A 27,914-nucleotide genomic window follows, 5' to 3' on the forward strand; every position below is an offset into this window, starting at 1 on the left:
TTCTCCCCATCTCCCCCTTCTCCTCCCGTCTGTTTCTCCCCATCTCCCCTCTCCCTTCCCCTCCCCTCTGCTCTTTGCCTCCTCCCTCTCCCGTCCGTCTCTCCCCCCTCCTTTCCCGTCTGCTCTTTGCCCCGTCCCCCTCCGGTCTGTCTCTCCCTATCTCTCCCTCCTATCTCCCCTCCCCGCTTTGCCGCCTCCCTCGGACAGTCCTCTCTCTTCCCCTTCCCGTCTGTCTCTCCACATCTTCCCCCTTACTCTCCCCTCCCCTCTGCTCTTTGCCCCTCCCCCTCCCGTGTCCTCCCTTCCCCTCCCGTCGGTCTCTCCCCATCTCCCCCTCCTATCGCCCTTCTCCTCTCCCCCTGCTCCCAGTGCCCCCCTTCTCGACCTGTCGGTCTCTCTCCATTTCCCCCCTCCTATCTGCCCTCCTCTCTTCCTTCTCCCCTGTTACCTGTCTCCTCCTTCCCCTATCTCCCCTCCTCTTCCTCCCCCTCTTGTCTTTCCTCCCCCATCCCTCCTCAGTCTCCCCCTTCTCTTTCTTCCCCCCTCCCTCCTGTCTTTTCCCTATACCTTCTCCTCCTCCCTTATTTCTACTCCCTTCCCCATATTTGTAACCTCCTTTTCCCCCTTCTCTAACTCCTTTCTTCCTTTTCCCCTACCCTTCCTTTGATCCCTCTGTCCACCTCCCCTCTTGCCCTTCCTCCTGCCGCCTCATAGTCATCCCCCTTTCTCCTCTTCTACACTCTCCCTGCATTTCCTTCCCCACTTTTCCCCGTCCCCTCCAGCTACCTGGGCTCCTCCCTTCTGCTACAATCTCCCTTGCACAGACTGCAGGCTTTGGCCTCAAAGACTCCTTTCGCTTTCCTGCCGTTCAACAATCTCAAACCCTGATGTTTCAACCACAGTAGAGTTGGGGATGGGGGGGGGGTGGGGTGCAGACTGGGCTTCCAGAGGCAGATGGAGGGGGGTGGGCAGCCTCTGCGGCAAGGGTTGGCTTCCGTTTTGGGCCTTTGGCCCCATCCTCCTTAACCCCTTCTTCCTGGACCTCCCTGGTCCCTCCTCGACTCTTGTCCCTAATATTTTCCACCTTGCCTGGGTCTCTTCCCCAGGGACTGTGCTTTCAGGGGCAATATAAATTAGAATCCTCTTTGCTGGAAAGGGTCAGAAATCAGGAACATAGGCCTTTGCCCCTTCTGTACCTCAGTCCCTTACCCACAGATGCTGTGAGGATTTCTGAGGCTGGAAATAGCCCCAATAGCCCCATTAGCCCCGCCCTCCTAAAGCTGCTTAAAGCAAGGAAAGAAGGCGTGAGGGTAGGCTGGCTGTCCCCAGAGCTTGGGCCTCGGGGCCCGGCTTCCCTACTCCTTCCATTTCTCTCTGGCATCCAAATGCCAAAAGAAATCCAAGGCTTTAACCTCTATAAGATGGGACACTGGGCAGAGCAGTCACCTAGGCCAAAGTAGCGCCAACCCCTTCCTCCCCCACCCCTTAGTGACTTGACTGAAAGAGGCCCCAGAGGTCATCTAGTCAATCCATTTCCTCTTCCCTTCCCCCATTTTACAGATGAGTTCACCTTACAAGGTGAATTAACTTGCTTGAGGTCATCTCCACAGCTAGTTAGTGGGGACTGGATCCCTAGTCCCCTCACTCTCAGGCTAGGGCTTTTCGTTCCTGCCGAGAGGCTGTCCACTGCCCTGACTTCACCTCTGTAAATATGGGATGGAGGGGGCACTAGCTGTGTGCCCGTGTGTCATTCCTTCCCTTTTGTTCTGGGAAGGCACAGGACCAGAGTTCTTTCTGTCATTAAGGATAGGGGTGAGGGGGGGTGGGTGGTTGTTCTGTTTTTTTGGTGTGCTTCCTTTCAGCACTGGAATCCACAGAGCCTCTTTTAAAAGGCCCAGAACACCTGCGAGTCCTCCTGACTTGGATTTGGGGAATGGTTTGCAGAGTTTTCTCTTTCAGGCTATTTTTCCCAAATGTCTGGGTTTGGGGACTTGGGCCCCAGAGCTGACTCCAACCATTCTCCCACAGAGAGGGCTGGGTTTGGGAATCCGTGCTTTGGGTTTATTAAGTTCATTTTCTCTCTCTCTCTCTCCCTCTCTCTTTCTCAGGTGGTAATTGTCAAACCTGCCAACATGTCCCACGAGAAGAGTTTCTTGGTGACCGGAGATGCTAATACCTCTGCCAACCCTGGATACCCTGGGGTGGCTCAGCCTCCAATGCCCCCCTATGGTCAACCATCCTACCCTGTGGCCCCACAGCCCCCCTTTCAGGCTGGTTATGGCCAACCAGGGTACCCCCAGGGGCCCTACCCCCAGGGGCCATATCCTCAGGGGCCATATCCTCAGGGGCCATATCCTCAGGGCCCTTACCCAGTAGGGGGTTACCCCCAGGACCCCTACCCACACAGACCTTTTCCCACTAATCCTTATGGACAACCACAGAGCTTTCAGGACCCCAACTGTGAGTAATGGAAAGTGGAGAGACTGGGGCGTGGGCATAGAAAAAGGGGCCTTACATTTGACCTTCCCATCTTTTCTTCCTTCTCCCTCCAACAGCACCAATACGTGGAAACTACCATGGGGAAGGGCCCCCATCCTATTATGACAACCAGGACTTCCCGACCACAGACTGGGATGACAAGAGCATCCGTAGGGCATTTATTCGAAAGGTGAGGAAGAGGATATTGAAATTCTTGTATTTGGGGGGAAATGGGAAGGAGAAAAGAGGGGGCTGGGAAAGGACATACATTGGGTATGGGGTGTCAGGGTAGTAGCCTGCCTCCAGCCAGGGTGGTCTCCCCAGCTCTGGGACTACCCCCCAATTATCTCTCCCCATCTAGGTGTTCCTGGTCCTTACCCTGCAGCTGACTGTGACCCTCTCCTCTGTGGCTGCATTCACCTTTGTGGACCAAGTGAAGATCTTTGTCCGGACCCATGTCTGGACCTATTATGTCTCCTATGCCTTCTTCTTTGTCTCTCTCATTATCCTTAGCTGCTGTGGGGATTTCAGACGAAAGCACCCTTGGAACCTCATTGCCCTGGTAAACCCATAGGTCCTAGAACTCTAGTTGCCCAGTGGTGAGATCTGTCAAACTTAGAGACCCTCAGGGGGGCCAGAGATTCCACCTCCAAACCCCAGACTTTTTTCAAGCATGAGATTCCCCCTTCCCTCAAAGCCTAGTTCAGGGGTTCCTAACCTTTTGGACCCCTTTGGCAACCTGGTAAAGCCTAAAGACCCCCTTTTCTGAAATGATTTGTATTTTTTATAATTGAAAGAAGTGGTGAATTTCAGGTAGAGTGTAATTTCCCACTCATCTAAGTGCACAGAACCCATGAAACCCATGAAACCCCAACCACTGAACCCTTGCCCTAGACCCTAATCTCAAGGGTTACCTTCACTCTCCTTGTCCCATTACCAGAAGATCACCTGATCCAGGGCCCCTGCCCACTAGGCTACATGGTGAGCGCTGCTGGGCTTTACCCAATGCCATCTTCTCTGACTCTTCCCTCCCTCACAGTCCATCCTGACCCTGAGCTTGTCATACATGGTGGGCATGATTGCGAGCTTCTATGATACGGATGCTGTCATCATGGCTGTTGGTATTACCACTACCGTCTGCTTTACTGTGGTCATCTTCTCCCTGCAGGTAAGGAGGGTAGGGCCCCTAAAAGACCCTCTCCTCCCTGCTCCTAGCCTGTCTCGGGCTTTTGGCACTCACGCTCCTTTTTTCCACCACCGCCCTTCCCCAGACCCGGTATGACTTCACCTCCTGTATGGGCATCCTCCTGGTGAGCACAGTGGTACTGCTAATCTTTGCTCTCCTCTGCATTTTCATCCGAAACCGGATCTTGGAAATAGTCTATGCTTCGCTGGGAGCTCTGCTCTTCACCTGTGTGAGTCAAAGGGAGAATGCAGAGGGGTGGGGTGGGGGAGGGCAGAGAGAGCTGTATGCTTCAGGCCCTTGGGTGCATGGGTTCACCCTTCTGAGACCTTAGGGTACCTCTTTTTTGTCCCCAACCCCAGTTCCTGGCAGTGGACACCCAGCTGCTTCTGGGGAACAAGCAACTGTCTCTGAGCCCCGAGGAATATGTGTTTGCTGCCCTGAACCTCTACACAGACATAATCAACATCTTTCTCTACATCCTTGCCATCATTGGCCGGGCTAAGGAGTAGCCCTGCCTAGCCACCCACCCCACTCTCTCTTCCTTCTTTCCTTCTCTGTTTTCTCCTTCCCCCTTTCTCTAAACTCTCTCCCAACCCCCTTCCCTCTTCCCTCCCCTCTTCCCTCTCTAACCTCTCTTCCCTCTTCCCTTCTCTTTTCTCTCTCTCCTCAAGTCTGGGTGCTGCTGCCTCATGGGCAAGGGGCAAGGCAGTCTGTGCTCTTCCCCTTCTCCTTCCCTAGGGCTGAGGCTGAGGCTCAGGGAGCCCCCTCCCCCTGTATATAATTGTGCATATATTTATGTTCAAACCATAGCTGAGACTGTGGTGGCCCTGTCCGTGTCCCCAGCACGGCCTCACCCAATTCCAGAGCTTGAGGGGAAGGGACTGACTGAGCCAGGCTCCCTCTCCTTTTACCATGCTGCATGAGCCCTGCCCTCTGACCCTGCCTATTCCCTAAGGTAGGGGCAGGTTTCAGGCTTTAAGGAAGAGGAATGAGCCCAAGGTCTGAGGGTGCACGTCTTCCTTCAGCACTCCCACCCACTCACCCCTTCAGCCTGGCCCAGAGCAGCCTCTTCCTCCTCCCTTGTCCCCCTGCCCTCCTTTGGGGGAGGAGAATGCCCCTCCCCTTGGACTGAGCATAGAGGGGAGGGGGGGACTGGATGTGTTTCAACCCTCCAGCTACTGTCAATAAAGCTCTAATAAATGTGATCCTCTCTTTTTCCTCTTTTCTGGCCTATGCCATAACAGGGCTTGGGAAGTCCTTTGCTTGGTTCAGAGCGGCGTAGTCCATTATGGGGAGTGGTGGTCATACTCTGCTTCTATTCCCTCCTCTCTCCAGGGACCAGAGGTCCCTGGAAAATTCTGTGCTTCCAAATCAGAGGCTTGTGTTGGCAAAATCCAGGACCAGGGTGACCAGAGCTGGGAGAGAGAATCCCAGTGGCACGCAGTGGTGAGCGCAGGTTGGAAGCTTTGCAGTTCACACAATATTGGGGGGGGTAGTTGTGTTAAAATAACACTTGTAGGATTCTAGTAGGGGAACCTGGTGCCTTGGTGATGTTAGGTGCCAGGCCTACTTTGTCCAAGCAGGCCTGAGCCCTGTGACGCAAGGCCCTGGGATCTCCAGGGGGCACAGAGAGGAGGCAGAACCCTCAACTTGGAGGAAGCAGTCCCTGTCCTTAAGCCCCCAGCTGGGCTTAGAGAGGAATTCCCTACTCCTCATACAATTGATTACATATTTACTGAGCATGCCCTGTGAAAGGGCTCATGCTATGCTATTTCTGGGATTGTGAGGACACAGAGAGACATGAGCTAGTCCCTGGGAGCTTCATCTAGTCAGGGGAGAGGTGAGGTTGATGCATGCAGAATCCAATATTTCCATAGCATTTTAAGGCTGTATATTTTCCTCACAACAGTCCAGTGGTTCAAGTTATAGAAGCGACTCCATGTTGTGGATAAAGGAAACTGAGGCTCAGGGAGGAGGAAAGATTTTTCTTTCTCCAGCAATTACAGAAAACAAGACTCTTTCCAGAAGATAATTAGTTCCCAACTACCCTCTCCAGTATTGGACACCCCTGTCCTTGTGCCCGGGACATAATGGCTCAGCAAGAGGAGGAGGGAAAGCTGCTAGCATATTCCACATTCCTTGTTAGCACTGCCAGATCCTCCCTCTGCTACCCTCATCAGTCAGTAACCTCTCCCCCTCTGAGGTTTCACCCAATTCTTCCTGCTCCAGGTCTTTGTTGCTGTGATCTACTGGACTCTTCTTTTTCAGTTCAGTTCAGGGAGCACAGGGTCTATTAAGTGCCATGTAAGGTATTGGGGATGCAAAGAAAAAATGAAAAACAAAACCTGATCCCTGCCCTCTACTGGACTTAGATTCTAATGGGAAATAACCTCGAAATAGACAACTGCAAGGAAATTTGAGTCCAGAGAGTACTAGCAAGTAGGGAGAGCGGGAAAGGTTCAAGACAGGGCACCTGAGGGGCATGGGAGGAGAGAAGGAAGGAAACTTGTTCAGTGCCTGCTGTGTGCCAGGTCCCCTGCTAAGCACTTTACAAATGGCTCATTTGATCTTTGCAACAGTCCTGGGAAGTAGGTGCTATTCTATGACAGGTAAAACTACAGGGGTTGACCTTTCTAAGGTTCAGTATCCCAAACTTACCTCATAATTCCCATCTCCATTTTATAGTTGAGGAAACTGAGGCAGTGAGAGGTTAAGTGACTTAGGACCAGGATCACAGAGCCAAGTAAATGTCTGGGGCTGCATGTAAATGCGGATTTTCCCAACTCCAGGTCCAGCATTCTATCCTTTGCCACAACTAGATGTTAGTGGGATGGAAGTGGAGGATCCAGAGAGGTAAAAGATGAGGACAAATGGGCATGGCAAGGAGCCAGTGAAGAGGTATGGCTAAAGGAGATGGAATTCTAAATTGGGTGAGCAGGGTTGGGTGAGCGGATTAATGTCAATTAAATCTGAAAAAGTCATGCTTTCTGATGCCCTGACCTCTGCTTTCTTCTCCAACCTCAGCCCAATAGTTAGTCCTGCTCGGAAATCCATGGTCCCCTTTCTTGCCAAATGTCGAGCCCCAATTATTCCCACCATCTTCCTCCTCTACTCCTACTCACGAGCTGCTAAATGCAGCTGGAGGAAGCCTCACAACTCTGCTGAGTAGGCCCATTACAAATTCATGGTATTCCACGTCATCTGGGCCATCCCTTGAGCATTCCTCCTTGATGGATCCCCTGTCTCACTCCCCACAGAAATGATTCCCACACTTCTCCCTCCTCCCCCTCTCAGCTAAGGACTTTACCCTTTCCTGAGAAAATTGAGGCCAACTGATAGGAGCTCCCTCATCTGCTACATTCTTCATCTGAAAACCCCTTGATGCCATCTTCCACTTTCTCAATCAGTCTAGTCATGACAGTGGTGGTCCTTGTCCCGGCTAACCCTCCTGTTTTCTCCTCAAGCATCTTCAGTCATCCCCTCACCCCTCTCCTTTCCTTCTTGCCTCTCTTATCCTTAAAAAACCTTAACTGTTCCCTCAGACAATCCTGCTACATGTATCTCACCTCCTTTTCTCAGCCAAACTCCTTGAAAAAGATGCCTATACTTGCTGCTTCCCCTTCATTTCCTCTTGCTGACTCCTCAGTCCTTTGTGGAATGACTTCCAAGCTCATCCCCAAACTGGAAATGCTATTTCCGCCCCACCCCAAATTACCAGTGATCTCTCTCTTTTTTTGTGGGGCAATGAGGGTTAAGTGACTTGCCCAGGGTCACATAGCTAGTAAGTGTCAAGTGTCTGAGGCTGGATTTGAACTCAGGTCCTCCTGAGTCCAGGGCCGGTGCTTTATCCACTTCGCCACCTAGCTGCCCCACCAGTGATCTCTTAATGGCTAATTCTGACAGCATCTCTGGCCTCAACCTTTTGGACATATATGCTGCATTTCACGCTCTGATCATCCTGACTACTCTCTCTGGTCTCTTCTAGTTCTGACTATTCCTCAGTCTCTTCTGATGTCATGCCCTGTAACTGTGAGTGTTCCTCATGGTTCTATTTTGGACCTTTTCTCCTTCCAGGGCTTAGCATGGTGCTTGGTACATAGTAAACATTTAACAAATGCTTGTTGCCTGACTGCACTTTCTTGGTAACCTCATTAGTTCCCATCAGTTTCAACAATTGCCTCTATGAAGATGACTTCCCAGTTCCACAAATCCAGTCTCTGCCAAGCTTCAGCCCTGCATTACTGCCAATAGCCCACTGGACGTTTTAAATTAGCTCACAACTCAGCAAGCTCCAAACTGAACTCATTACCTCTCCCACACCAAACTTTTCCATCTTCCAAAAGTTCCCTATTTCTGTCTAGACATCACCATCTTTCTAGTCTCCTGGGTGAGACTTCATGACCTCAGGGTCATCCTTAACTCCTCATTCTCCCCCACCCCACCTATCCCATCAGTTGCCAAACCTTCCTGTTTCTCCCTTCACAGTATTTCTTTTCTTTTCTTTTCTTTTTTTTTTTTTTGCGGGGCAATGGGGGTTAAGTGACTTGCCCAGGGTCACACAGCTAGTAAGTGTCGAGTGTCTGAGGCCGGATTTGAACTCAGGTACTCCTGAATCCAGGGCTAGTGCTTTATCCACTGCGCCACTGAGCCTTCCCCACAGTATTTCTTATCGACAACTTCTCTCTGCTCACACAGGTACCACCTCAGGGCAGACCTTCATCTCTTCTCACCTAGATTATTGCAGCAGCCTCCTAACTGGTGGCCCTGCCTCCAGCTCATCCTCCACACTGCTGACAAAGTCATTTCCCTTAAGTGCAGATCTGACCATGTGACTGATTCTGAATTACTCAACTTCCATGGTTGCCTCTAGGATAAAATATAAACTCCTCTTACATGACCCGACCCCACCCTACCTTTCCAGCTTCACTGACAGTACTTCCCTGGAACTCTGATCCTTCATCACACATAATGCTCTCTTCTCTTCATACCTTTGCCCTGGCTGCACACATGCCTGGAATGTACTTCCTCCTTAACCTTTGCCTCACAGAGTCCTTTTTCTTTAAGACACAGCCCATGTATACATGTATGTGTATACATACTTTCATATATACATGTATAAACACACATAAAACATGCACACATGTATGTATACATATACAGGTACCTGCATGTCTGTATATCTATACACATATTCAAAATGAGTGTGTATACATACATATGTGTGCATGGGTTTATATACACATGTATATACGAGACCATTCACACCTGTGTGTAACATATATATACACACACGTGTGTGTTTGTGTATGTGTGAATGGCCTCCATTTTCCCAGTAAAGTTTGAGGTAAATTCTGCTAAAAGGGAGGGGGCAAAGAGTGACACAGAGTTTGTGTGTATGTGTTTATACATATGCGTGTACATGCATATGTATACCTACATATATGTACACACGTGTATAGGATTAAAACAAATATAAAATGTGTGCATGTATGTTCTATATGTGTATATACGTATATGTGTTATATATAGTATATAGTACTATATATACCATATAGGTATATATAGTACTATATTATATACATACATACATACATACACACATGGATAGTACACATCATAGATAGATAGATAGATAGATAGATAGATAGATAGATAGATAGATAGATAGATAGATAGATAGATAGATAGATAGAGATATAGATAGATAAGAAAGTACACTGAGTGCCTGGGACAGTGCCTGCCACATACTAGCGGCTTGTCTATTGACTTGCTATTTGAAGGATAGGCTTCACTTCAGCTAGTGAAGGTATGCCCAAGATATGTCATTCCAGAGAAAATGAGGAAGCAGTGGAGATGCTTGATCAGAGAAAGGATGTGGTCCTGTTCTTTTAGTGAGATTATTTTGGTAACTGTTTAGAGGACGGGTTGCAGGGTGTGGGGAGGCGGGGGAGACCAATTAGGCTATTGTAATAGTCCAAGGGAGAGAATCTGGGCTAGATTGGTGTGAGGAGAGAAGTGACGTATGGAAGTCATGTGGAGGTGGTGTCAGTGTGACTTGACATCTGATTAGGTATGGAGGTTGAGAGAAAGGGAAGACTTGAACATGACTCAGGTTGTGAGCCATGGGGAATGTTGGAGGAGTTAGGGGCCAGCCTTTCTCTATACACTTATCCCTGCCCCCTTACTAGAGGATATCTATTGATGGCATCTCAGATTAGCTGGTCTTCCAGTTCACCCTTCTCATCAGCACCCATGACCTGCGCTTCATTCCACCTCAAGCAGCTTCTATAAAGTGATGGGAGAAGAGATCTTACTGAAATGTCACCATTACCCAAGACTGGTGCCTCCATGTTCTTGAACTCTGAAATTCTCCTCTCTGGCCATAATTTCCTGTCCTTTCATCTCTCTCCATCCTTTGTACTTATTGTGACCTCCATTCATTCCATTCCCCCTCACACTCTGCTTTCCCAATCCATTCCTCCTTTGGTGTCACTTTCCTCTCTTTACAATCTTGGTTCCATTGGACCAGTCAGTGTTCTCCACCCTTGCATCCTCTGACCCTCTTTCTCCTCTACCAGTCCTCCACCTTGGGTCACCCTATCACTTGCCATCCCTGCTTCCACTCCAGAGCTATTGAACACTGCAGGGGGAAGTCACAAGTCTGGGCCCACTATACATTCAGGTAGTTGAACCTCGACTGGCTTCCATTGCTTCATAGTAATGCTTTTGTTCTTCCCTGATTGAATCAGTTGTTATCTCCACACCTTCTTTGCTGTCCTTGTCCTTTGTCGTCTCTGCATCACTCCTTGCCTTCTCCCTCTCTGCAGAATTTACCTCAGTCTTTACTGAGAAAATTGAGACCACCATTCACCTTGAATTCTTTTCCCTTAATCCACCTCTCAAAATTTCTCCACTTTTTTTTTACATTCTTTACTCCTTTGTCCTAGTTTTTGAGGAAGAGTATGTGGGGAGGGGGTGGGGGAAGAGTCTTCCTTTTCAAAACTAGCTTGCTCCATTTTTCATTCTCTCTCATATTCAGTTTTTCCCTTTGGCTCTTTCCCTGCTGCCCTCCTGCCTTAAAAGACCTTCATTTGATCCTGCCATTCCCTCAAGCTGTTAGCCTACCTCTTCCCTTCCTTTCACAGCCAGATTCCAACTGTCAATACCACTTCTCAGTCCTTAGTATCAGGCTTCTAGTCCCATCACTTCACAGAAGCTGAAGCTTCTCCCTTCAGGATTACCAGTGATTTTCCAACTGAAAAATGGAATCACCTTTTCAAAATCTTCATCTTCATGGGCTTCTCTGGAGCTTTCAGCACTGGTGACCACTGTCTCAGCCCTTGACTGAGGCTACATTTTAACTCAATCTTCTTGGCTCCCATGCCCTGCTTTATCCACTGCACCACCCAGCAGGTTTTTGCAAGTAATATTATACTTACTGGTGGTTAATTATCAAAAAAGCATTCAATGCAGTAGAGCAAAATGCCATCTTTTTTTTTTTTTTTTTTTTTTTTTTTTGCGGGGCAATGGGGGTTAAGTGACTTGCCCAGGGTCACACAGCTAGTAAGTGTCAAGTGTCTGAGGCCGGATTTGAACTCAGGTACTCCTGAATCCAGGGCCAGTGCTTCATCCACTGTGCCACCTAGCCGCCCCCCCTTTTTTTTTTTAAATAAACATTTTTATTTAAAGTTTTGAGTTCCAAATTCTTTCCCTCCCTCCCCCCTCCCTGAGGCAGTAAGCAATTAGATATATGTCCTTCATCTTTTTTTTTTTCCAGTGAGGCAATTGGGGTTAAGTGACTTGCCTAGGGTCACACAGCTAGTAAGTGTCAAGTGTCTGAGGCCAGATTTGAACTCAGGTCCTCCTGACTCCAGGGCTGGTGCTTTATCCACCGCGCCACCTAGCTATCCCAAAATGCCATCTTAAAAGCCTCTCTTCTAATGAAGCATCACCTAGCCATACACAAGAAATTATTCAAGAGTCCTTGAAAGATATACAGAGATAAATTTGTATGAAGCTCAGACCATAAATATCAGGCAAATCTCCAAATAGGGAGACATCTCTGTTCCCCAAAGATGTTCACTACTGTTCATGGAGGTAACTCAAGATGGAACACCAAACTGAAGGCCTCTTCTCCATGGATAGTGAAGTCTTCTAGATGTTCCTGTTTGTGGATTATGTCACACTACTTGCAGAGCCTCCTAGATTAGATTTCTAACCATTCAAAAGAATTTGACCTAACCATCCCCAGAAGAAAAAACAAGTGAATGAAGAATGTCTAATGGACGTCAATGCGTATAACTTGGACGGGCAGTACAAATGGAGTATGAGCAATAATTGAACAGAGTAGAACAGGCTAGATTGCCTTTAACAATTCCTTTTTATCATAACTTCAAGGCTCTTCTGGGGGAAGAAGAGCTCAAATTTTAATGCCAATATTCTTCTGTTGATGGTATGTGGCTCTAAGTCATGGACTAGTACAGTCTCTGGAGAACTGAAGTTGTAGATTACTTAAATGGCGATAAAAAGGCATCCCCATGTGTGAGCAGGCTGCAACTTGGAACAAATAAGGAACTGCAAAGAAGTACCAGAGTCAGGGACGTGATCAGGGAAATGTGTGATCAAAAAAAGAAAATGGACTGGTCATGTGGCAAGAGTGAAAGCAATGACAAGTGGGAAGCCTAAGTGTTCTGTTGGTGTCCTTAAAATGTCAGGAGAAGATGAGAGAGGCTCCCAGCATGTTAGGTGGGTCTGTATGCTGAGCTCATGGGAGGATATGGGCTAGAGTAGCACAGGACCAGTAAACATAGATAGGCTTATGCTCTCTATATTAGAGGGAACATCCAAATGGATGAAAGAACAAATTCATTTGAGCACAAGTTAAATATGAGTATGAGCTGTCTGTGACTGCAAAAAAACCTACTCTATGTTCGGGTGTGCCACCACCCAAGCTTTTTTCCATCTTCTCAAGCTCCAACAACACCCTTGTCACCATATTTTCCACAGACGGCATAGGCTGCTACTCCACTAAGATTATCCTCCCACCTAAACTCACCCCTCTTCCAGTCCTCTCTGTTTCTGTCAATGATACCTGCCAGTTCTACAGGTCCCTCCCCCCAAGTCATTTTTTTTTTTTGTGGGGCAGTGAGGGTTAAGTGACTTACCCAGAGTCACACAGCTAGTAATTGTGAAGTGTCTGAGGCCGGATTTGAACTCAGGTCCTCCTGAATCCAGGGCTGGTGCTTTATCCACTGGGCCACTTAGCTGCCCTATTCTCCCCCACCAAGGAATTCTTAACTTTTTCCTTTTCCTCATCTCCCAAATCCAATCAAGTTTATCTCTTATATCTGACCCCTTATCTCCATCACCCATCCATTACCCTCATCACTTCACCCAGATTGTTGTAGCAGCCTCTTATTTGTCCTTCCTGTTTCAGCCCCTCTCCTCTTCAATCCTCCCTCTTTCCACAACTGCCAGAATCATTTCCCCAAGATATGTATGCCAACAGTGGTAGACCCCAATGGGCAGTGGTGTGCTGGTAAATAGAGGTAGCTTAGGTGGCAAAATGAACAGAGTACTGGGCTTGGAATCAGGAAGACTGGTCCTTGTGAGTTCAAATCTGGCCTCAGACACTCACTAGCTGCATGACCAAGTAAGCAAGTCACTTAACCCTGTGTCTCAGTTCCTTATATGTAAAATGAACTGGAAAAGGAAATGGCAAATTCCTCCAGAATCTCTGCCAAGAAAACCCCAAGTGGGGTCAGGAAGAGTTGGGACATGACTGAAATGACTCAGCAACAACAACAAAGTGCTGGTAAATGTTGAACAGTGTTTAGTAGCACTCTAAAAAAATGTATACATGGCACACTTTTAAGTTTAATCTACATTATTGTTTTCTACATCACTTTACTAAGTCTAAACTACAAATGAGGCCTTGATTTATTTGTTTTTGTTTTGTTTGTTTGTTTTTGGTGAGGCAATTGGGGTTAACTGACTTGCCCAAGGTCACACAGCTAGTAAGTGTCAAGTGTCTGAGGCCAGATTTGAACTCAGGTCCTCCTGACTCCAGGGCCCGTGCTCTATCCACTGCATCACCTAGCTGCCCCGAGGCCTTGATTTATACTAAATCAAGGTCTCATTTGTAGTGTTTAATGATTTCCTTACCTCTGCCATAGATGCCTGTGGTACTTTAGAATCCTGGAGGCACCCAGACGTTCATGTACTCCTGACTTTGAGGGGCCCAGAACCTCTGGGTGTGGCTGGGTGCCAGGGACAAGGACCCTCAAATAACAGAACCATCAGAAACCAGCAGCTAGGGCCTTGCTCTGTGTCTAGATATCTTTAATTAAGGTCTTAGGGATCCAATCAATAGGGCCCTTGAAGACCTCATCCTCAAGGCACAAGGCACTAGAAGGCTGGCTCTGGAGAGAATTCTAAACCATCACAGATCCTAAGGAATAGCGCACCAAACCACTAGGGGTGGAGGAGACACTTACTTCTGGACACTTCAAGATTGGAAGTTGAGTCTCTGCTCCGTGTAGGGAGCAGAAGATTCTGGATGTGTCTCATTCTCCTCCATCTTGGGATAAAGACTTTGAATTCAAGCCATCCTCTAGGACCTAATCACTATGTTATTTTTCCTCTGCCACCTGGGTATTGGAACACTAAGACATTCCAGTTCTCTGGGAGCCAAAGGAAGTGGAAGGTCCTTAATTCATTTGCAATCATCATACAACCAAAGGGTAGTTGGAACTTTTGGGGCATGCAACTCGAGTATGTGCATATTTGCTTATTTATAAATTAAATATATTTACTATTATACTAACAATTATATATATTGTAAAACACAAAAAAAGGAAATTAAGAATGAGGTAAAGGTGAAATAATATTTGATCCTAAGGTCAATAGGAAGCCACTGATGTTTATTGAGTAGAAGAGTGATAATGTCAGACACATTTTATGAAAGTCACCCCCGAAGCTGTGCAGAGGATATATTGGAGTGGGGAGAGAGTTGAGGCAGGGAGACCAGTTAGGAGGCTGTTGCCTAAGTGTGTGAGTAGACAGAATGGGACAGATAAGAGAAAATATGAGGTAGAAATGACAAGATTTGGCAACTGATTGGATTTGTGGGGTGAGTGTGAATAAGGAGTCAAGGCTCTTGCTACAGTCATAGCCTGAGGGACTAGAAAGATGGTGGTGCCCTCAACAGTGATGGGGAAGTTTGGAAAAGGGGTAAGTCTCAGCCCCTCAGGGATTAAGATTGTGGGATCATCAGTCTGTCCTAGCCTATCCTTGCTTGTTCCCTCCTGTCCCAAACAAAAACTTAACCAGTTACAGTCTCAGAGCACAAATTTTGTCTTTGGAGGGGCATCTGCCCCAGCCATTGGGTGATAGATTATAATTGTTCTGAGGGGCCTGTGCCTCACACAGTAAAGGGAAGAGTTGGAGAGGGGGAGAATTGCAGAATAAAGACAGATGAGGTTATGTTGAAGACAAGTTCCATCACTGATTATCACAGAGAAAGTGGAAGCCCATCCCTCTTTTCACTCTGATTGGTTGATCACACACCCACAGAACAGGCTACAGCTTCTCTGGGAACCCTGGTCACTTGGAGATCATTGCCCTAAGGTTGGAGGACTCCATCAACTGGTCATTCTTTATTTAACTCTATTCCTTACACCCGTGATATGGTGGTCAAATGACCAGTTCTTGCTCCCCTTATCCCCCCTCCCCCTTGAGTCAACACCTACTAAGGCCAAAATCCTCTCCCCATTCTACCTTTCCCCGTGCTTCCCCACTTCAGCCCCACCCCCACTTTTTATAATCCATATCTTCCTCTACTCTCACATTCGGCTGTATTTTGAACCTTTACTCTTTTGTTAACACACCCATCTTTGTCCTGAATTTCTTAATTTTGCAGAAAAAAAGAAATCTGGTTCCCATTCCCCACCTCTCACTCAAAACACTGCGTCCTTTGTTACTCCTTTCAGTACTAAAAAGAAAGCACACAGTCTGACATGCATTCTAGATTTAGTGAAAGCAGATTTCAAAGGATTCACAGGAAAAATGGGTAGGATCCCATGGACTAAAATTGTATAGAGAAAACCAGCCTAGTGAAGATAGATTCTCACAGGAATGAAATTCCAAAGAGGAGGAGAAATAAGAGGGTTTTGAAAAGACCAATATGATGCAGACACAGATAATCCACCCACCCACTTAGATTTTTTAAAGATATGTATATTAGGGTTGTGCTCAGCTGATTGTTCAGTTTTCACTGTGAATATTAGCACTTCAGTATTCAGCAAACACAGCAAATCAGGGCTTGATTTTGCTTTGCTGATTGTCTAGACTTAAGAAAGTGATGGACAAAAATAATAATGCAGATTAAACTTACAAGTGTGTTTTGCCATGTGTGTGTGTGTGTGTGTGTGTGTATTTGAAGAGCCAGTTGTTAAACATTTACCAGCACATCCCTGCTCAATCTCAATTTATGTAATTGGACTGTTCAGCAGGCCTCTATGTAAAGCAATTTTTATATAATGTAAATTTGCCTATGGATGTGGAGGGACAGAAAGAGGTAGAAAGAAGCCACTGCCTCCTCTCCATAGTTGCGGGAGACAAAGTAAGAGCTGGAGGAGAAATCCCTAGGCCAACCACATGGGGCACTGATGGGAATGAGAGGAAGAACCTGAGTGGGGAGGGGCAGTGGCAAAGACACAGGGAGCTCCTACAAGAACACAGACAGGAGAGGACAAGCGATACCCTGATGGTCTCAAGCCAAGCCCCCAATACTCTATCTTTTGGCTCTTTCCCTGATGCCTCTACCTACTCATATCTCCCCTAACCTTAAAACCCCCTACTTAACCCTAACGTCTCTATTAAGTTCTCTTCCCCATCTTAGCTAAACTCCTTGAGAAAGCTGACAATAGTAGGTATTATCACTTCCTCTGCTCTCAATTGCTTTTTGTTTGTTTGTTTGTTTGTTTGGTTGGTTTTTTTGCAGGGCAATGGGGGTTAAGTGACTTGCCCAGGGTCACACAGCTAGTAAGTGTCAAGTGTCTGAGGTCAGATTTGAATTCAGGTACTCCTGAATCCAGGGCCAGTGCTTTATCCACTGTGCCACTTAGCTGTCCCCCTGCTCTCAATTGCTTTTAAATCCTCTGTAATCTGTCTTTCAGCCTCATCATTAACCTGAAATTGCCCTCTCCAAAGTTACCAATTATTTTTTGGGGGGGTGAGGCAATTGGGGTTAAGTGACTTGCCCAGGGTCACACAGCTAATAAGTGTCAAGTGTCTGAGGTCAGATTTGAACTCAGGTTCTCCTGAATCCAGGGCCAGTTCTCTATCCACTGCACCACCTCGCTGCTCCACCAATGATTTCTTAATTGCCAATTCTAATGGCTTCATCCTTCATGACCTATCTGCAGCCTTGGACCTGATTGTCCTCTTCTCCTGAATAAATTCTCCTAAACTTTTGTGATACTGCTATCTTCTGATTCTCCTCCCATCTGATGATCCTTTTTTTCAATCTCCTTTGCTAGATCTTCATCTGAATCACATCTGCTAACCATTGGAGTCCCTCAAGAATTGATCCTTGGCCCTCTTCTCATCTCCTATGTTAGCTCAGTTCCTGATCTTATCAGTTCCCATAGCTTCAATCATCATTTCTAGGCAGATGATTCTTTTATATGCCCAGCCCTAGTCTCTTTCCTGAGCTCCAGCCTACATCTGCCTTCTGGTATCCTGTAGACATCTCAAACTCAACATGCTCAAAACAGAACCCACTCTCTTTCCCCCAAACTCTCTCTACTTTCCCACTTTCCTGTTACTGTCAAAGATACCATCATTTTTCCAGTTATCCAAGCTCATAATGCATATATTATCTTTGGGTCTTCATTGTACCCATCACACATATCCAATCTGTTGCCAAACCTTTGTCATTCCTACTGTTGTGAGAATTCTCTCAGACATAGGAAAATCGCAGTTTATTCACTCAGTGTGTGACACGCCCCACCAGAAGAGGCTGGACGTGTGTGTGTGTGTGTGTGTGAGAGATAATTTGCAGATGACATTTACTCCAAAGCTACTGAGCCAGAGAGACTAATCTAAGAGAAGCTTTGCTTATTATAACTTACCACTCATAACATAGCCATTCACACTAGATTAAGGAACCACCTTCATAAATCAATCAATTGGGGGGGGGCAGCTAGATGGTGCAGTGGTTAAAGCACTAGCCCTGAATTCAGGAGTACCTGAGTTCAAATCCAGCCTCAGACACTTGACACTTACTAGCTGTGTGACCCTGGGCAAGTCACTTAACCCCCATTGCATGAAAAAAAAAATCAATCAATCAATCACTAAGCATTTGTCAAGTGCCTATTATGTGTTTTATCAGATTAAGAGCAGGGACAACTTTCTTGAACTATCCAGGTCCTAGGGGTCTTCTTTTTGTAGTCATCAAGCAATCAGGAGGGAGATATTGAAAGAGACAGTTCCCTTCGTAGTAAAAAGGGGGCAGATAAAGGACAAAATGGAGTCAGTTATGTCAACTCTCAACATCCCACTTTTAGTTCTTAAAAACCCTCTTTCAACACTACTTTTACAACATCTCTATATGTTCCCTTCTCTCCACTGACACAACCAACATCCTCGTGCAGGCCTCCATTACCTCACATCTGGACTATAGCAACAGCCTTTTGGTTGGTCCCCGTGCTTCAAGACTCTTCTCCAAGACTCCAATCCATTCTCCAATCTGCCACCAAAGTGATATTCCCAAAGCCCAATTTCAGCTACTTACCTTCCCTTACTCAATAAACTCCAGTGGTTCCCTATTATGTTTAGTATAAAGTGGCTGGTACTGAAAACATCACAGCCTGACTCCTTCCTCCCTTTCCAGTCTTCTTCTAGCACCTTACTACTTCCCTCTTGGGTACTGCACAATCTAAGCCAGTCTGGCTGACTTATCATTCCTAAAATGTTCTCCTTCCTCACCTCTGCCAATCGGCTTCCTTCAGAATTTGGCTCAAGGCTCACCTTCTGTAAGAAATGTTTTCCAATATGTTTCTTACAATGTTCCCCCACCCAACCCCTGGGGATTTGTTCTGAAATAAACTTTCTCTCTCTCTCTCTCTCTCTCTCTCTCCCTCTCCCTCTCTCTCTCTCTCTCTCTCTCTCTCTCTCTCTCTCTCTCTCTCTCTCTCTCTCTCTCTATATATATATATATATATATATATATATATATATATATATATATATATAAAATTGTGCATGTACACAGTTACTTGCATGATCCTTCTGCAGGGGTGTATGGGGTATTCAGGGAGGACTAGCACCTCTGGTGTGAGGGCTTGCCCAAGTCCTTTTCAGGGCTGCTTATCTGCCTTTGGTATCTACCTCACACTCAGCTCTCATCTGTGGCTCCAAGAAGCTGTCCATGCACAGCAGCCACAAGCTGGTGAAACCATCCAGGCATATGGGCTAACCCAGGCTGAAGGTAACCAACAGGTCTCAGACCCATCAGTGAGGTAGAGGGGTATCTATCCCAAACATGTGAAGACTTCCCCTGGCTGAATTGTCATATGAGAACAATTTGTTCCAATGGCTATGAAGGTGGCTAAAGCAGGAGCTGTGGAGTGCTTAGAGCTTGGTCAGACATCAAAGATGCCAAGGTCATCTGCCACATCCCAGGCCATCTCCAACCATCTTAACTTTTGTCTTGCAATTGGACTTTTGGGAGAGAGTCTGGGAGAGCGAGTGAGACTGACGACTTTGTGCAGCTCTGCCTCACTCAAATCCAGTTCACACTCAAGATATCACCTTCATGATGTCATTGGTCCTCTTTAAAAATGAAGGATGAGGGGCAGCTAGGTGGCACAGTGGATAGAGCACTAGCCCTGGAGTCAGGAGGACCTGAGTTCAAATCCGGCCTCAGACACTTGACACTTACTAGCTGTGTGACCCTGGGCAAGTCACTTAACCCCAATTGCCTCACTAAAAGAAAAAATGAAGGATGAACAACAACAAGAACAAGACCCCAGTCTGGCCGGAGCAGAGATGGCAGCCTTTCCATGCTTCCGGAGGGATTTTTAAAAGTTATTTTGGGGGAGTTTGGGGAGACTGGGTGATTAACCAAGAAGAAGGAGAGAAGAAGAGAGGAGAGGAGAGGAGAGGAGAAGGGAGCATACATGTGTAGTATACTTCATAGGCATTTTTTTTGGAATGCAGATTTTTTTCAGAATTGTTTACCTAAAGTTAGATTGTGAAATGCTGATTTACATAACATAACAGTCTTTGTGTGTGTGTGTGTGTATACATACACACATATATTTTAAAATCCTGTTGACAACATATGTGTATATACATGTAATATATATAGATATGCATATTGTATATATACACATATGTATATCTATTTTTCTATCTGTATATCTAGTTGCGATAAGATGCTACCCCACATGCAGTAAGTTGGAGAGATGGATGCTACATATAGCAAAGTTTCAAGGGTCTGGGGTCTTACCACACCTCATCTTGTAGGTCACTGAATCTCAGCTTGCCATTTGATTCATTGCTTTTAATTTAATTTTCTCCTCCCAATCTCTCTAATGATCTAGAGGAATGTTGTGATAAATTATTACTCATTAATAAATGCAATATTTTTCATCAATTAATTAAATTGTTTCTACTTTAGCTCATTAAATATTGTAACATTTAAAATTATATGTGTGGTTGCCTTATTTCTGTCCCAAGTTTAGGGAAAATTAGGTGGGGTTTCTAATATATTTGTTACTTATAAATTAGAAGCTTTAGCACCAATTTTGGGCACTAAGTATTTATTAAAGCATACGAAGATTAGTAAAAAGAGAACACCTGGGTCAGAAAGTTAAGAAAAGGCCTACCTAACCTAGAGCTCCAGCCTGGCCTGATTCTTCTCCAAGTCCTCTACCACGATCATATCTGATAGACCAACAACTCAGAGTAGAAGCTTTTTCTGCATCTGGAGGAGAGGCAGTCCTTACACCCTGCTTCAAGCTAATTGGCTAGCATCACCTAAATCCATTGGTTCACTGGACTTGAGGGTGGTCCTGTGTTGAGCTTAGAGTCCACAGCCTCTGAGAACATAGCCTCTTGAGGGCCAGGCAGGTATGGTTTTAATTGAATTAACTTTAAATGAGTTAATCAGTGAAATCAGTCAATCCAATCAATCCAATCAATCTCTTCTGAGCTGGGGCCTTTGGGAGTTCCAAAACCCATTATTTTCTCACAATGTTAACTATTTAATGAAATGAAAAAACTTCCTTTCCCAATAGTAATTACTCTTATTTATCTATAATTTAATTTTCAGCTAAATATGTATAACAGTTAACAAATGGCTAGTAATAAACATTAAACATATAGAATTATTTAAAATAGTTTGGTTATGATCAATGACATATCTTGAGTCACCTCAAACCCTCCAAATAATGTCAATGGACTTCACTTCTGGAAACTCAGGTTTTACAATAATCAGTTTTTCAACATTCTTCTTGTTGTTCGGTCATTTCTGATCTTCATGCAAAGATACTGGAGTGATTTGCCATTTCCTTCTCCAGGATGCAGGGGATCCATTTTGTCAGTCCTCAGAGGTTAAGTGACTTGCCCAGGATTACACAGCTAAGAAGTATCTGCAGCTGTATTTGAATTCAAGTCTTCCCAACTCAAGGCCCAGAGCTTTGCCCACTGAGCCACTAGCTGCCTCTAAAATAGTTATCTAGTAATATCTCTTCTCAAAATCCTTTGTGTAGGGGTGGCTAGGTGGCACAGTGGATAGAGCACCAGCCCTGGAGTCAGGAGTACCTGAGTTCAAATCCAGCCTCAGACACTTAACACTTACTAGCTGTGTGACCCTGAGCAAGTCACTTAACCCCAACTGCCTCACTAAAAAAAAAAAAATCCTTTGTGTAAGATAAAGTTGAAAACCTGACATCTTTCTCTTGAAGACAGCCGCACCCCAACTACAACAGGAATCAATCTCATCAGTTTCTCCCACTCTCTCACTCTGAACAATCTGTCTTTATAGTTTATCGAGTAGAACTTCACTGATCACAGATTAAAACATGCCCTTTTCTTCCTGACTCCATAGGGAGAAGCATTTCATTTTCAGATATGTCTCAAATGTCATTTCAAAACTCTCAGAACAAACTCTTAATAGAATTCTCTTTATAAAGTTTCATTATAATACATCACTTACGATAGTTCTGATGAGGAAGACGTTTAACATCACTTTTCTCCCTTCTCCCTTCTGCTCCAGTTCTTCATAAATCCTCACTTAACCCCCATTGCCTTGCCAAAAAAAGGATAATAAATCCTCATTGATCACAGGTTAAACACATCCCTTTTCCTGACCCCCATAGGGAGTCACACTTCCTTTACATTAAGCAATTTTCTCAAATGACTCTTTAAATTGCCAGCACAAACTCCCCCCCCCTTCTCATAATTTTCTTTGAGTTCTATCTGGCTCTTAAAACTATAATAACAATATACGTAGCCTATGAGAGATGCATTTGAAATAGGGGTTATCTATAGGAGTTGGAATGTAGCAGTTATCTTTCCTCTACCAGAGTCTGATGGAAGAAAATAGATGAGTGAGCCGCCAGGGAACATTCAAAAATGTATATGGGGATTCAGACAGCTAAATCCTCACTTTACTTCTTTCTTTACTTTTGGGGAGATTTCTGGTAGCCATTCGTTGTGTTTGAAAACTGGAGGAGAGATAAGGGAGAAAGACTGATTCCAGAGCTGAGAGTCCTGCAGCATGATAGGCTAACACAGGCCTGTAAAAATACTGCCAGGGACAGATAGAAATGGACAATGTTAGAGGTTCAGCTGAAGGACAGGTACACTGTTGGTGTAGCTATGAACCAGTCCAGCCATTCAGGAAAACAATGGAGAATCATGCTTCAAAAAATGACAAAAATGCCAGAGTATACATTGAGATCTAGAAGAGCACTTAGAGGCTATGGAGTCCAACATCAAAACCTTTGAGTCAGTGATCTCCCTGAACCAGGCAGTATCCCAGTGAGGTAAATGTCCCATCAATTTATTTTGTGGAAGTGGAAACAAAGCAGGTGCCCATCAGTCAGGGAATGACCAAACAATGGGGCAGGAACATAAGCAACATATATCACTGTGCTTTGAGGAACCATGAATATAAAGAATTCATAGAAGAATTCAAAGACACTTGAACTAATGTAAAGTGATATAAACAGAACCAGAAAAATATTTTTTCTTTTTTTCAATTTAAAATATTTTTTTAAAAATCACACAAAAAAATTTCTCTCTTGCCCACCTTCCTATTACCCCAGTGGGAAAAAAAGAAAAAGAAAACCTTCATAACAAGTATTCATCATCAAGTGAAATAAATTTCCACATTGGCCATGTTCAAAAATATATGTCTTACTCTGCATCTGTCAGGAAAATAATCTGTCGGGCATGCTTTATCATTAGTCCTCTGAAATCTTGGTTGATTATTAATCAGAGTTATTCTTTCAAAATTACTCCTTGTTACATTGTTGTTGTTATTGTATAAATTGTTCTCCTGAGATCCAGGGAAAATAATATAGAAATGATCACTACTATGTAAATAGAACAAAAAAAAGATGAACAAAACAAAATGTGATGCAATTTTAATGGCAAAGGTTGGCCACAGAGAAGAGATTTCAAAGTGTACCTCTTTACCCTCTTTCTAGAGGTAAGGTACTGGAAATGTAGAACACTGCTTTCATGGAAGACTCAATTAGTTTTGTTTTTGTTTTGCGGGGCAATTGGGGTTATGTGACTTGCCCAGGGTCACACAGCTAGTGTCAAGTGTCTGAGGCCGGATGTGAACTCAGGTCCTTCTGAATCCAGGGGCCGGTGCTTTATCCACTGTGCCACCTAGATGCCTCCAGACTCAATTAGTTTTGATGAGAATTGCTTTTTTTCCTCTTTCTTTTTTATTCTTTGTTTCAAAGGATGCTTCACTGGGTAAGGAAGAAATAAAAGTGATGAAAAAACGAGATATAAAAATTTTAAATAAAAAATGTCAAAATTATATATATACATATATATGTGTGTTTATATATACTATATATACACTGATACTATTATTTTATTTATATATAATATAAATAAATTATATATATGTATATGTATAGTAGTGTCAGTGGTACCAAAGCTAAAAATGAGCCAATGTTGGTAAGGGAAGCTAAAAATAAAAAGGTATTTGTTTTTAAGTTATATTGGGGAGAAGCAATAAAGAAAGGAGAATACTGTTGTTTGTGCTGGATGGGACAAAGATCACTCTTTGCCAATGGAGAGAAAGCAGAGCTGCTCAGTACTTGTTTGGCTTTTGCTTTCTGGGACATAGAGAATGACCTCTGCAACTGTAAAAAAAAGGTTCCTTTTTTCAGCAAAAGCTAAAGATAGGTAGGGCTGAATAGGCAGGGACCTTGAAACAGTTTGAGAGACCTCAAGCTTCAGAATAAACATTCCACTCCTTATTAAGGATCTGAGACTTCAATTGTATATGATGAAGCCAGCAAAGCCTAGGGACTTTTGTCCCTAGCCACTCATCTGCACAAGACATGCAACAGGAATATATCTAACTGATCTGAGACTGATCCCCATAAGTCAAAGTGTAATACTTTTGACTTTCTTTTTTTTTTTTTTTTTAGTGAGGCAATTGGGGTTAAGTGACTTGCCCAGGGTCACACAGCTAGTAAGTGTTAAGTGTCTGAGGCCGGATTTGAACTCATGTACTCCTGAATCCAGGGCCGGTGCTCTATCCACTGCGCCACCTAGCTGCCCCAACCTTTGACTTTCAACTAGAAAGGATTGTTGAATGAGAGAGACCAACGTTCTACTGCCTCCTTCCTGGAAGTGAAAAACTTTACAGTAATGACTGAGGCAATCAAAAAGAAGAAGTTACTGACAATCTCAGGCTAAGGGTCACTGCCCTAGAAAAGGCTTCCTTCCTTTCGAGGAAGGGCCCAGGCTGCATGCCTTTCATTCCTCTGCTTCTGATTCTCTGGATTTCACCACTAAGCCTCAGCCATCTTCTCATTCTGGAGACTTTCTCATCCTCTGTGGTCTTCTCATTCTGTAACATCTCTCCACCTTTGGGGGCCCTTTCTTCCATTGGTGGATTTTCCTTATAACCTCTGTTTTGGGTTTTGAGAAAGGATACAGACCTGCCATCCTTTATTCCTCTCCCAGCTGACACTTCATTTATTATCACCATGCCCCAATGACTTATGTTGAATTTTAGAGCAGCAGAAATAATAAAAAGTCAGGTTAAAGCAAGTCATCTAGCCCAAGATAGCTTGGGTGGACATTACAAAGGATTCGACCTATGGGGTGGTGGTCTGGCCAGGAGTGAAGAGGTGCAGCTATAGCCTGTCAACAAACAACAAACCTCGGGAGCAGCAGTGCTGAGGCAGCTGCAGCTTTGGGAACTTTGACCTCAGGGATGGTGGGGGTTGGGCAGCTGATCAGAGGAAGACCGAGTGGCTGAGGCGTCCACTGGCACTGAACACAGCTTTGGCTGTGGCTACAGAGGAGGATCGAGCACACACTGGTGAGTGCAGTCACACAGAGGGAAGGAGTCCCTGCTTGTGGTTCCCACATGGAGAAGGACTGGTTGTGGTCACTTGAAGGAGAGTGGAGTCCCTTGTTTCAGTTGCAGGATAGAGGGACCAAGTGACACTTGCAGCCTCTGTGAAGACCAGTGTGCTGTGTTTCAGGGACCTTGAAGAATGAGAGGTTTAGAGGTGGCAGTGGTGCTGCTGGGGCCCTGGTCATAGCTTAGGGATGGAGAGGAGTGCCAGAGATTTCTCATAAACCAGGAGAACAATGACCACACTTGATCTTGGATCATAGCATATTGGAAGAACCAAAAAGTCAAAAATGACCAGATAGAGCTCTGAAAACAACATGAGAAGTCTGAGACATTACCTGAGATAAATTATTTTTCTATTATATCAATAACCAATGATTAAATTAGGATCGAAGTTTTTCTTTTCTATTTCTTCATCCAGGGACTAGCCCTTACAGGTCAGTCAGTGAGTCTCTGAGGGACGTTGTTGATAGATGAGATTGCCCAAATCCTCTGGGTACATGATCTACAATAAGATTTCAACAATTAATATGATGGTATACTTGGAAAATCCTAGATTCAACTAAAAATTAGTTGAAATAATTTTAGCAAAGTAACAGGATATAAAATAAGCCCACATAAATCATCATCATTTCTATACATCACCAACAAAGCCCTGCAAGAAGAGATAGCAAGAGATATTTCATTTAAAATAACTATAGATAATATAAATACCTGGGAGTATACCTGCCATGACGAACCCAGGAACTATATGATAATTATAAAATACTCTTTCTACAAATGGTCAGACTTAAATAATTGGACAAATATTAATTGTTCATGGGTAGGGTGAGCCAGTATAATAAAAATGACAATGCTACCTTAAAAAATCGTATTCAGTACCATCTTATTTTATTTAGCTAGAAAAAAATAATAAAATTCATTTGGAAGAAGAAAAAGTCAAGAATATCAAAGGAATTATTTTTTTTAATGTAAAGGAAGGAGGGGTAGCAGTACCAGAGCTTAAACTATATTTTAAGGCAGTAATTATCAAAACTATCTGGTACTGATTAAGAAATAGAATGGAAGATAAGTGGAATAAAGTCAGCATACAATACACACTTTTAAGTTATTATAGTAACCTCATGTTTGATAAATGCAAAGACCTAAGCTTTTGGGATAAAAACTCACTATTTGCTAAAAAAAATTGCTGGGAAAACTGGAAAGCAGTCTGGTAGAAACTAGGTACAGACCAATATCTTACAATATTTGCCAAGACAAAGTCAAAATGAATACATGACAAAGGGGGCAGCTAGGTTGCCCAGTGGATAGAGCACCAGCCCTGGATTCAGGAGGACCTGTGTTTAAATCCGGCCTCAGACACTTAACACTTACTAGCTGTGTGACCCTGGGCAAGTCACTTAACCCCAACTGCCTCACCAAAAAAAAAAAAATGACCTACACAGAAAGGGAGCTATGTAAATTTGATCATGGAACATATTACATATATTTATAGATAAGAAAAGTATTTATGAATAAACAAGAGATAGTGAACATTGTGGGATCTAAAATGGATAATTTTGACTGTATTAAATTTAAAAGGATGTGTACAAATAAAACCAATGTAGCCAAAATTAGAGGGAAAACAGAAAATTGCGGTGTGGTGGTGGTAGAATTTTATACCTAGCTTCTGAAAGGATAAAGACCTCATGTCTCAAATATATAGAGAACTGAGTCAAAATTATAAGACAACAGTCATTCCCCAATTGATAAACGATCAAAGGATATGAATAGGCAGTTTTTGGAAGAAAAAAATCAAAGCTATATCTAGTCATATGAGAAAAATGCTCCAAATCATTACTGATTACAGAAATGCAAATAAAAACAACTGATGTACCAGTCCACACCTATCAGAGTGGCCAAAATGATAGAGGGGAGAAATGACAAATGTTGGAAGGGATGTGGAAAAATTGGGGCACTAATGTACCATTGGTGGAATTGTGAATTGATCCAACCATTTTGGAGAGCAATTTGGAATTATGCCAAAGACTGATAAAAATGCTTTGATCCAGCAATACCACTATTAGGTCTGTTTCCCAAGGTGATAAGGGAAAAAGGAAAAGAGCCTATATGTTCTAAAACAAATTATAGCAGCTCTCTTTGTGGTGGTGAAGAACTAGAAATTGAGGAGAAGGAGTGGCTAAATAAGTTGTGGTATATGATTGTAATAGAATACTACTGAGCTGTAAGAAATGATCAGCATGTTGGTTTTTGATAAAACATGGAAAGACTTGCAGAAAATAAAGACAAGTGAAATGAGTAGAACCAAGAATGTTGTATATAGTAACAGTAATATTGTTTGAAGAGTTAACTGTGAATGACTAAATTATTTTGAGTAATATGATCATTCAAATAAATTAGGAAGGACTTATGAAGGGAAATGATATCCACTTGCAGAGAAAAAAACTAATTCATGGTTCCACATATATGTGTATATCAAATACTGGCTTTCTCTAATGTGGCGGTAGGAAGCAGAGAGAGAGACAACTTGAAACTCAAAATGTAATAAAAAATAAATTCAAATGAAAACAAAACAACATCTACATCCTATCAAAGAGCAAGTTCAAGGGAGACCCGTGG

General features: G+C 44.2%; 2 protein-coding genes across 2 annotated transcripts in view; one reads left to right on the top strand and one right to left on the bottom strand.

Moving 5' to 3' along the window:
- The window catches only part of PARP10 (poly(ADP-ribose) polymerase family member 10), a 26,206-nt gene extending 25,355 nt beyond the window's left edge, over positions 1-851 (bottom strand). Inside the window, exon 1 of the mRNA XM_044005608.1 lies at positions 787-851. The gene's annotated coding sequence lies outside the window, so the exon portion shown is untranslated. The remainder of the gene's footprint in view (positions 1-786) is intronic.
- GRINA (glutamate ionotropic receptor NMDA type subunit associated protein 1) overlaps positions 1-4,869 on the top strand; it is a 5,316-nt gene extending 447 nt beyond the window's left edge. Inside the window, exons 2-7 of the mRNA XM_044005625.1 lie at positions 2,109-2,460; positions 2,556-2,668; positions 2,840-3,040; positions 3,518-3,646; positions 3,750-3,893; positions 4,024-4,869. Of these exons, the coding sequence (XP_043861560.1) occupies positions 2,133-2,460; positions 2,556-2,668; positions 2,840-3,040; positions 3,518-3,646; positions 3,750-3,893; positions 4,024-4,173 (1,065 nt within the window). The 5' untranslated portion in view covers positions 2,109-2,132 and the 3' untranslated portion in view covers positions 4,174-4,869. The remainder of the gene's footprint in view (positions 1-2,108; positions 2,461-2,555; positions 2,669-2,839; positions 3,041-3,517; positions 3,647-3,749; positions 3,894-4,023) is intronic.
- The last annotated feature ends 23,045 nt before the right edge of the window (positions 4,870-27,914 follow it).

This window comes from Dromiciops gliroides, chromosome 1, assembly GCF_019393635.1.
Source record: "Dromiciops gliroides isolate mDroGli1 chromosome 1, mDroGli1.pri, whole genome shotgun sequence".
NCBI classification, from domain to species: Eukaryota; Metazoa; Chordata; class Mammalia; order Microbiotheria; family Microbiotheriidae; genus Dromiciops; species Dromiciops gliroides.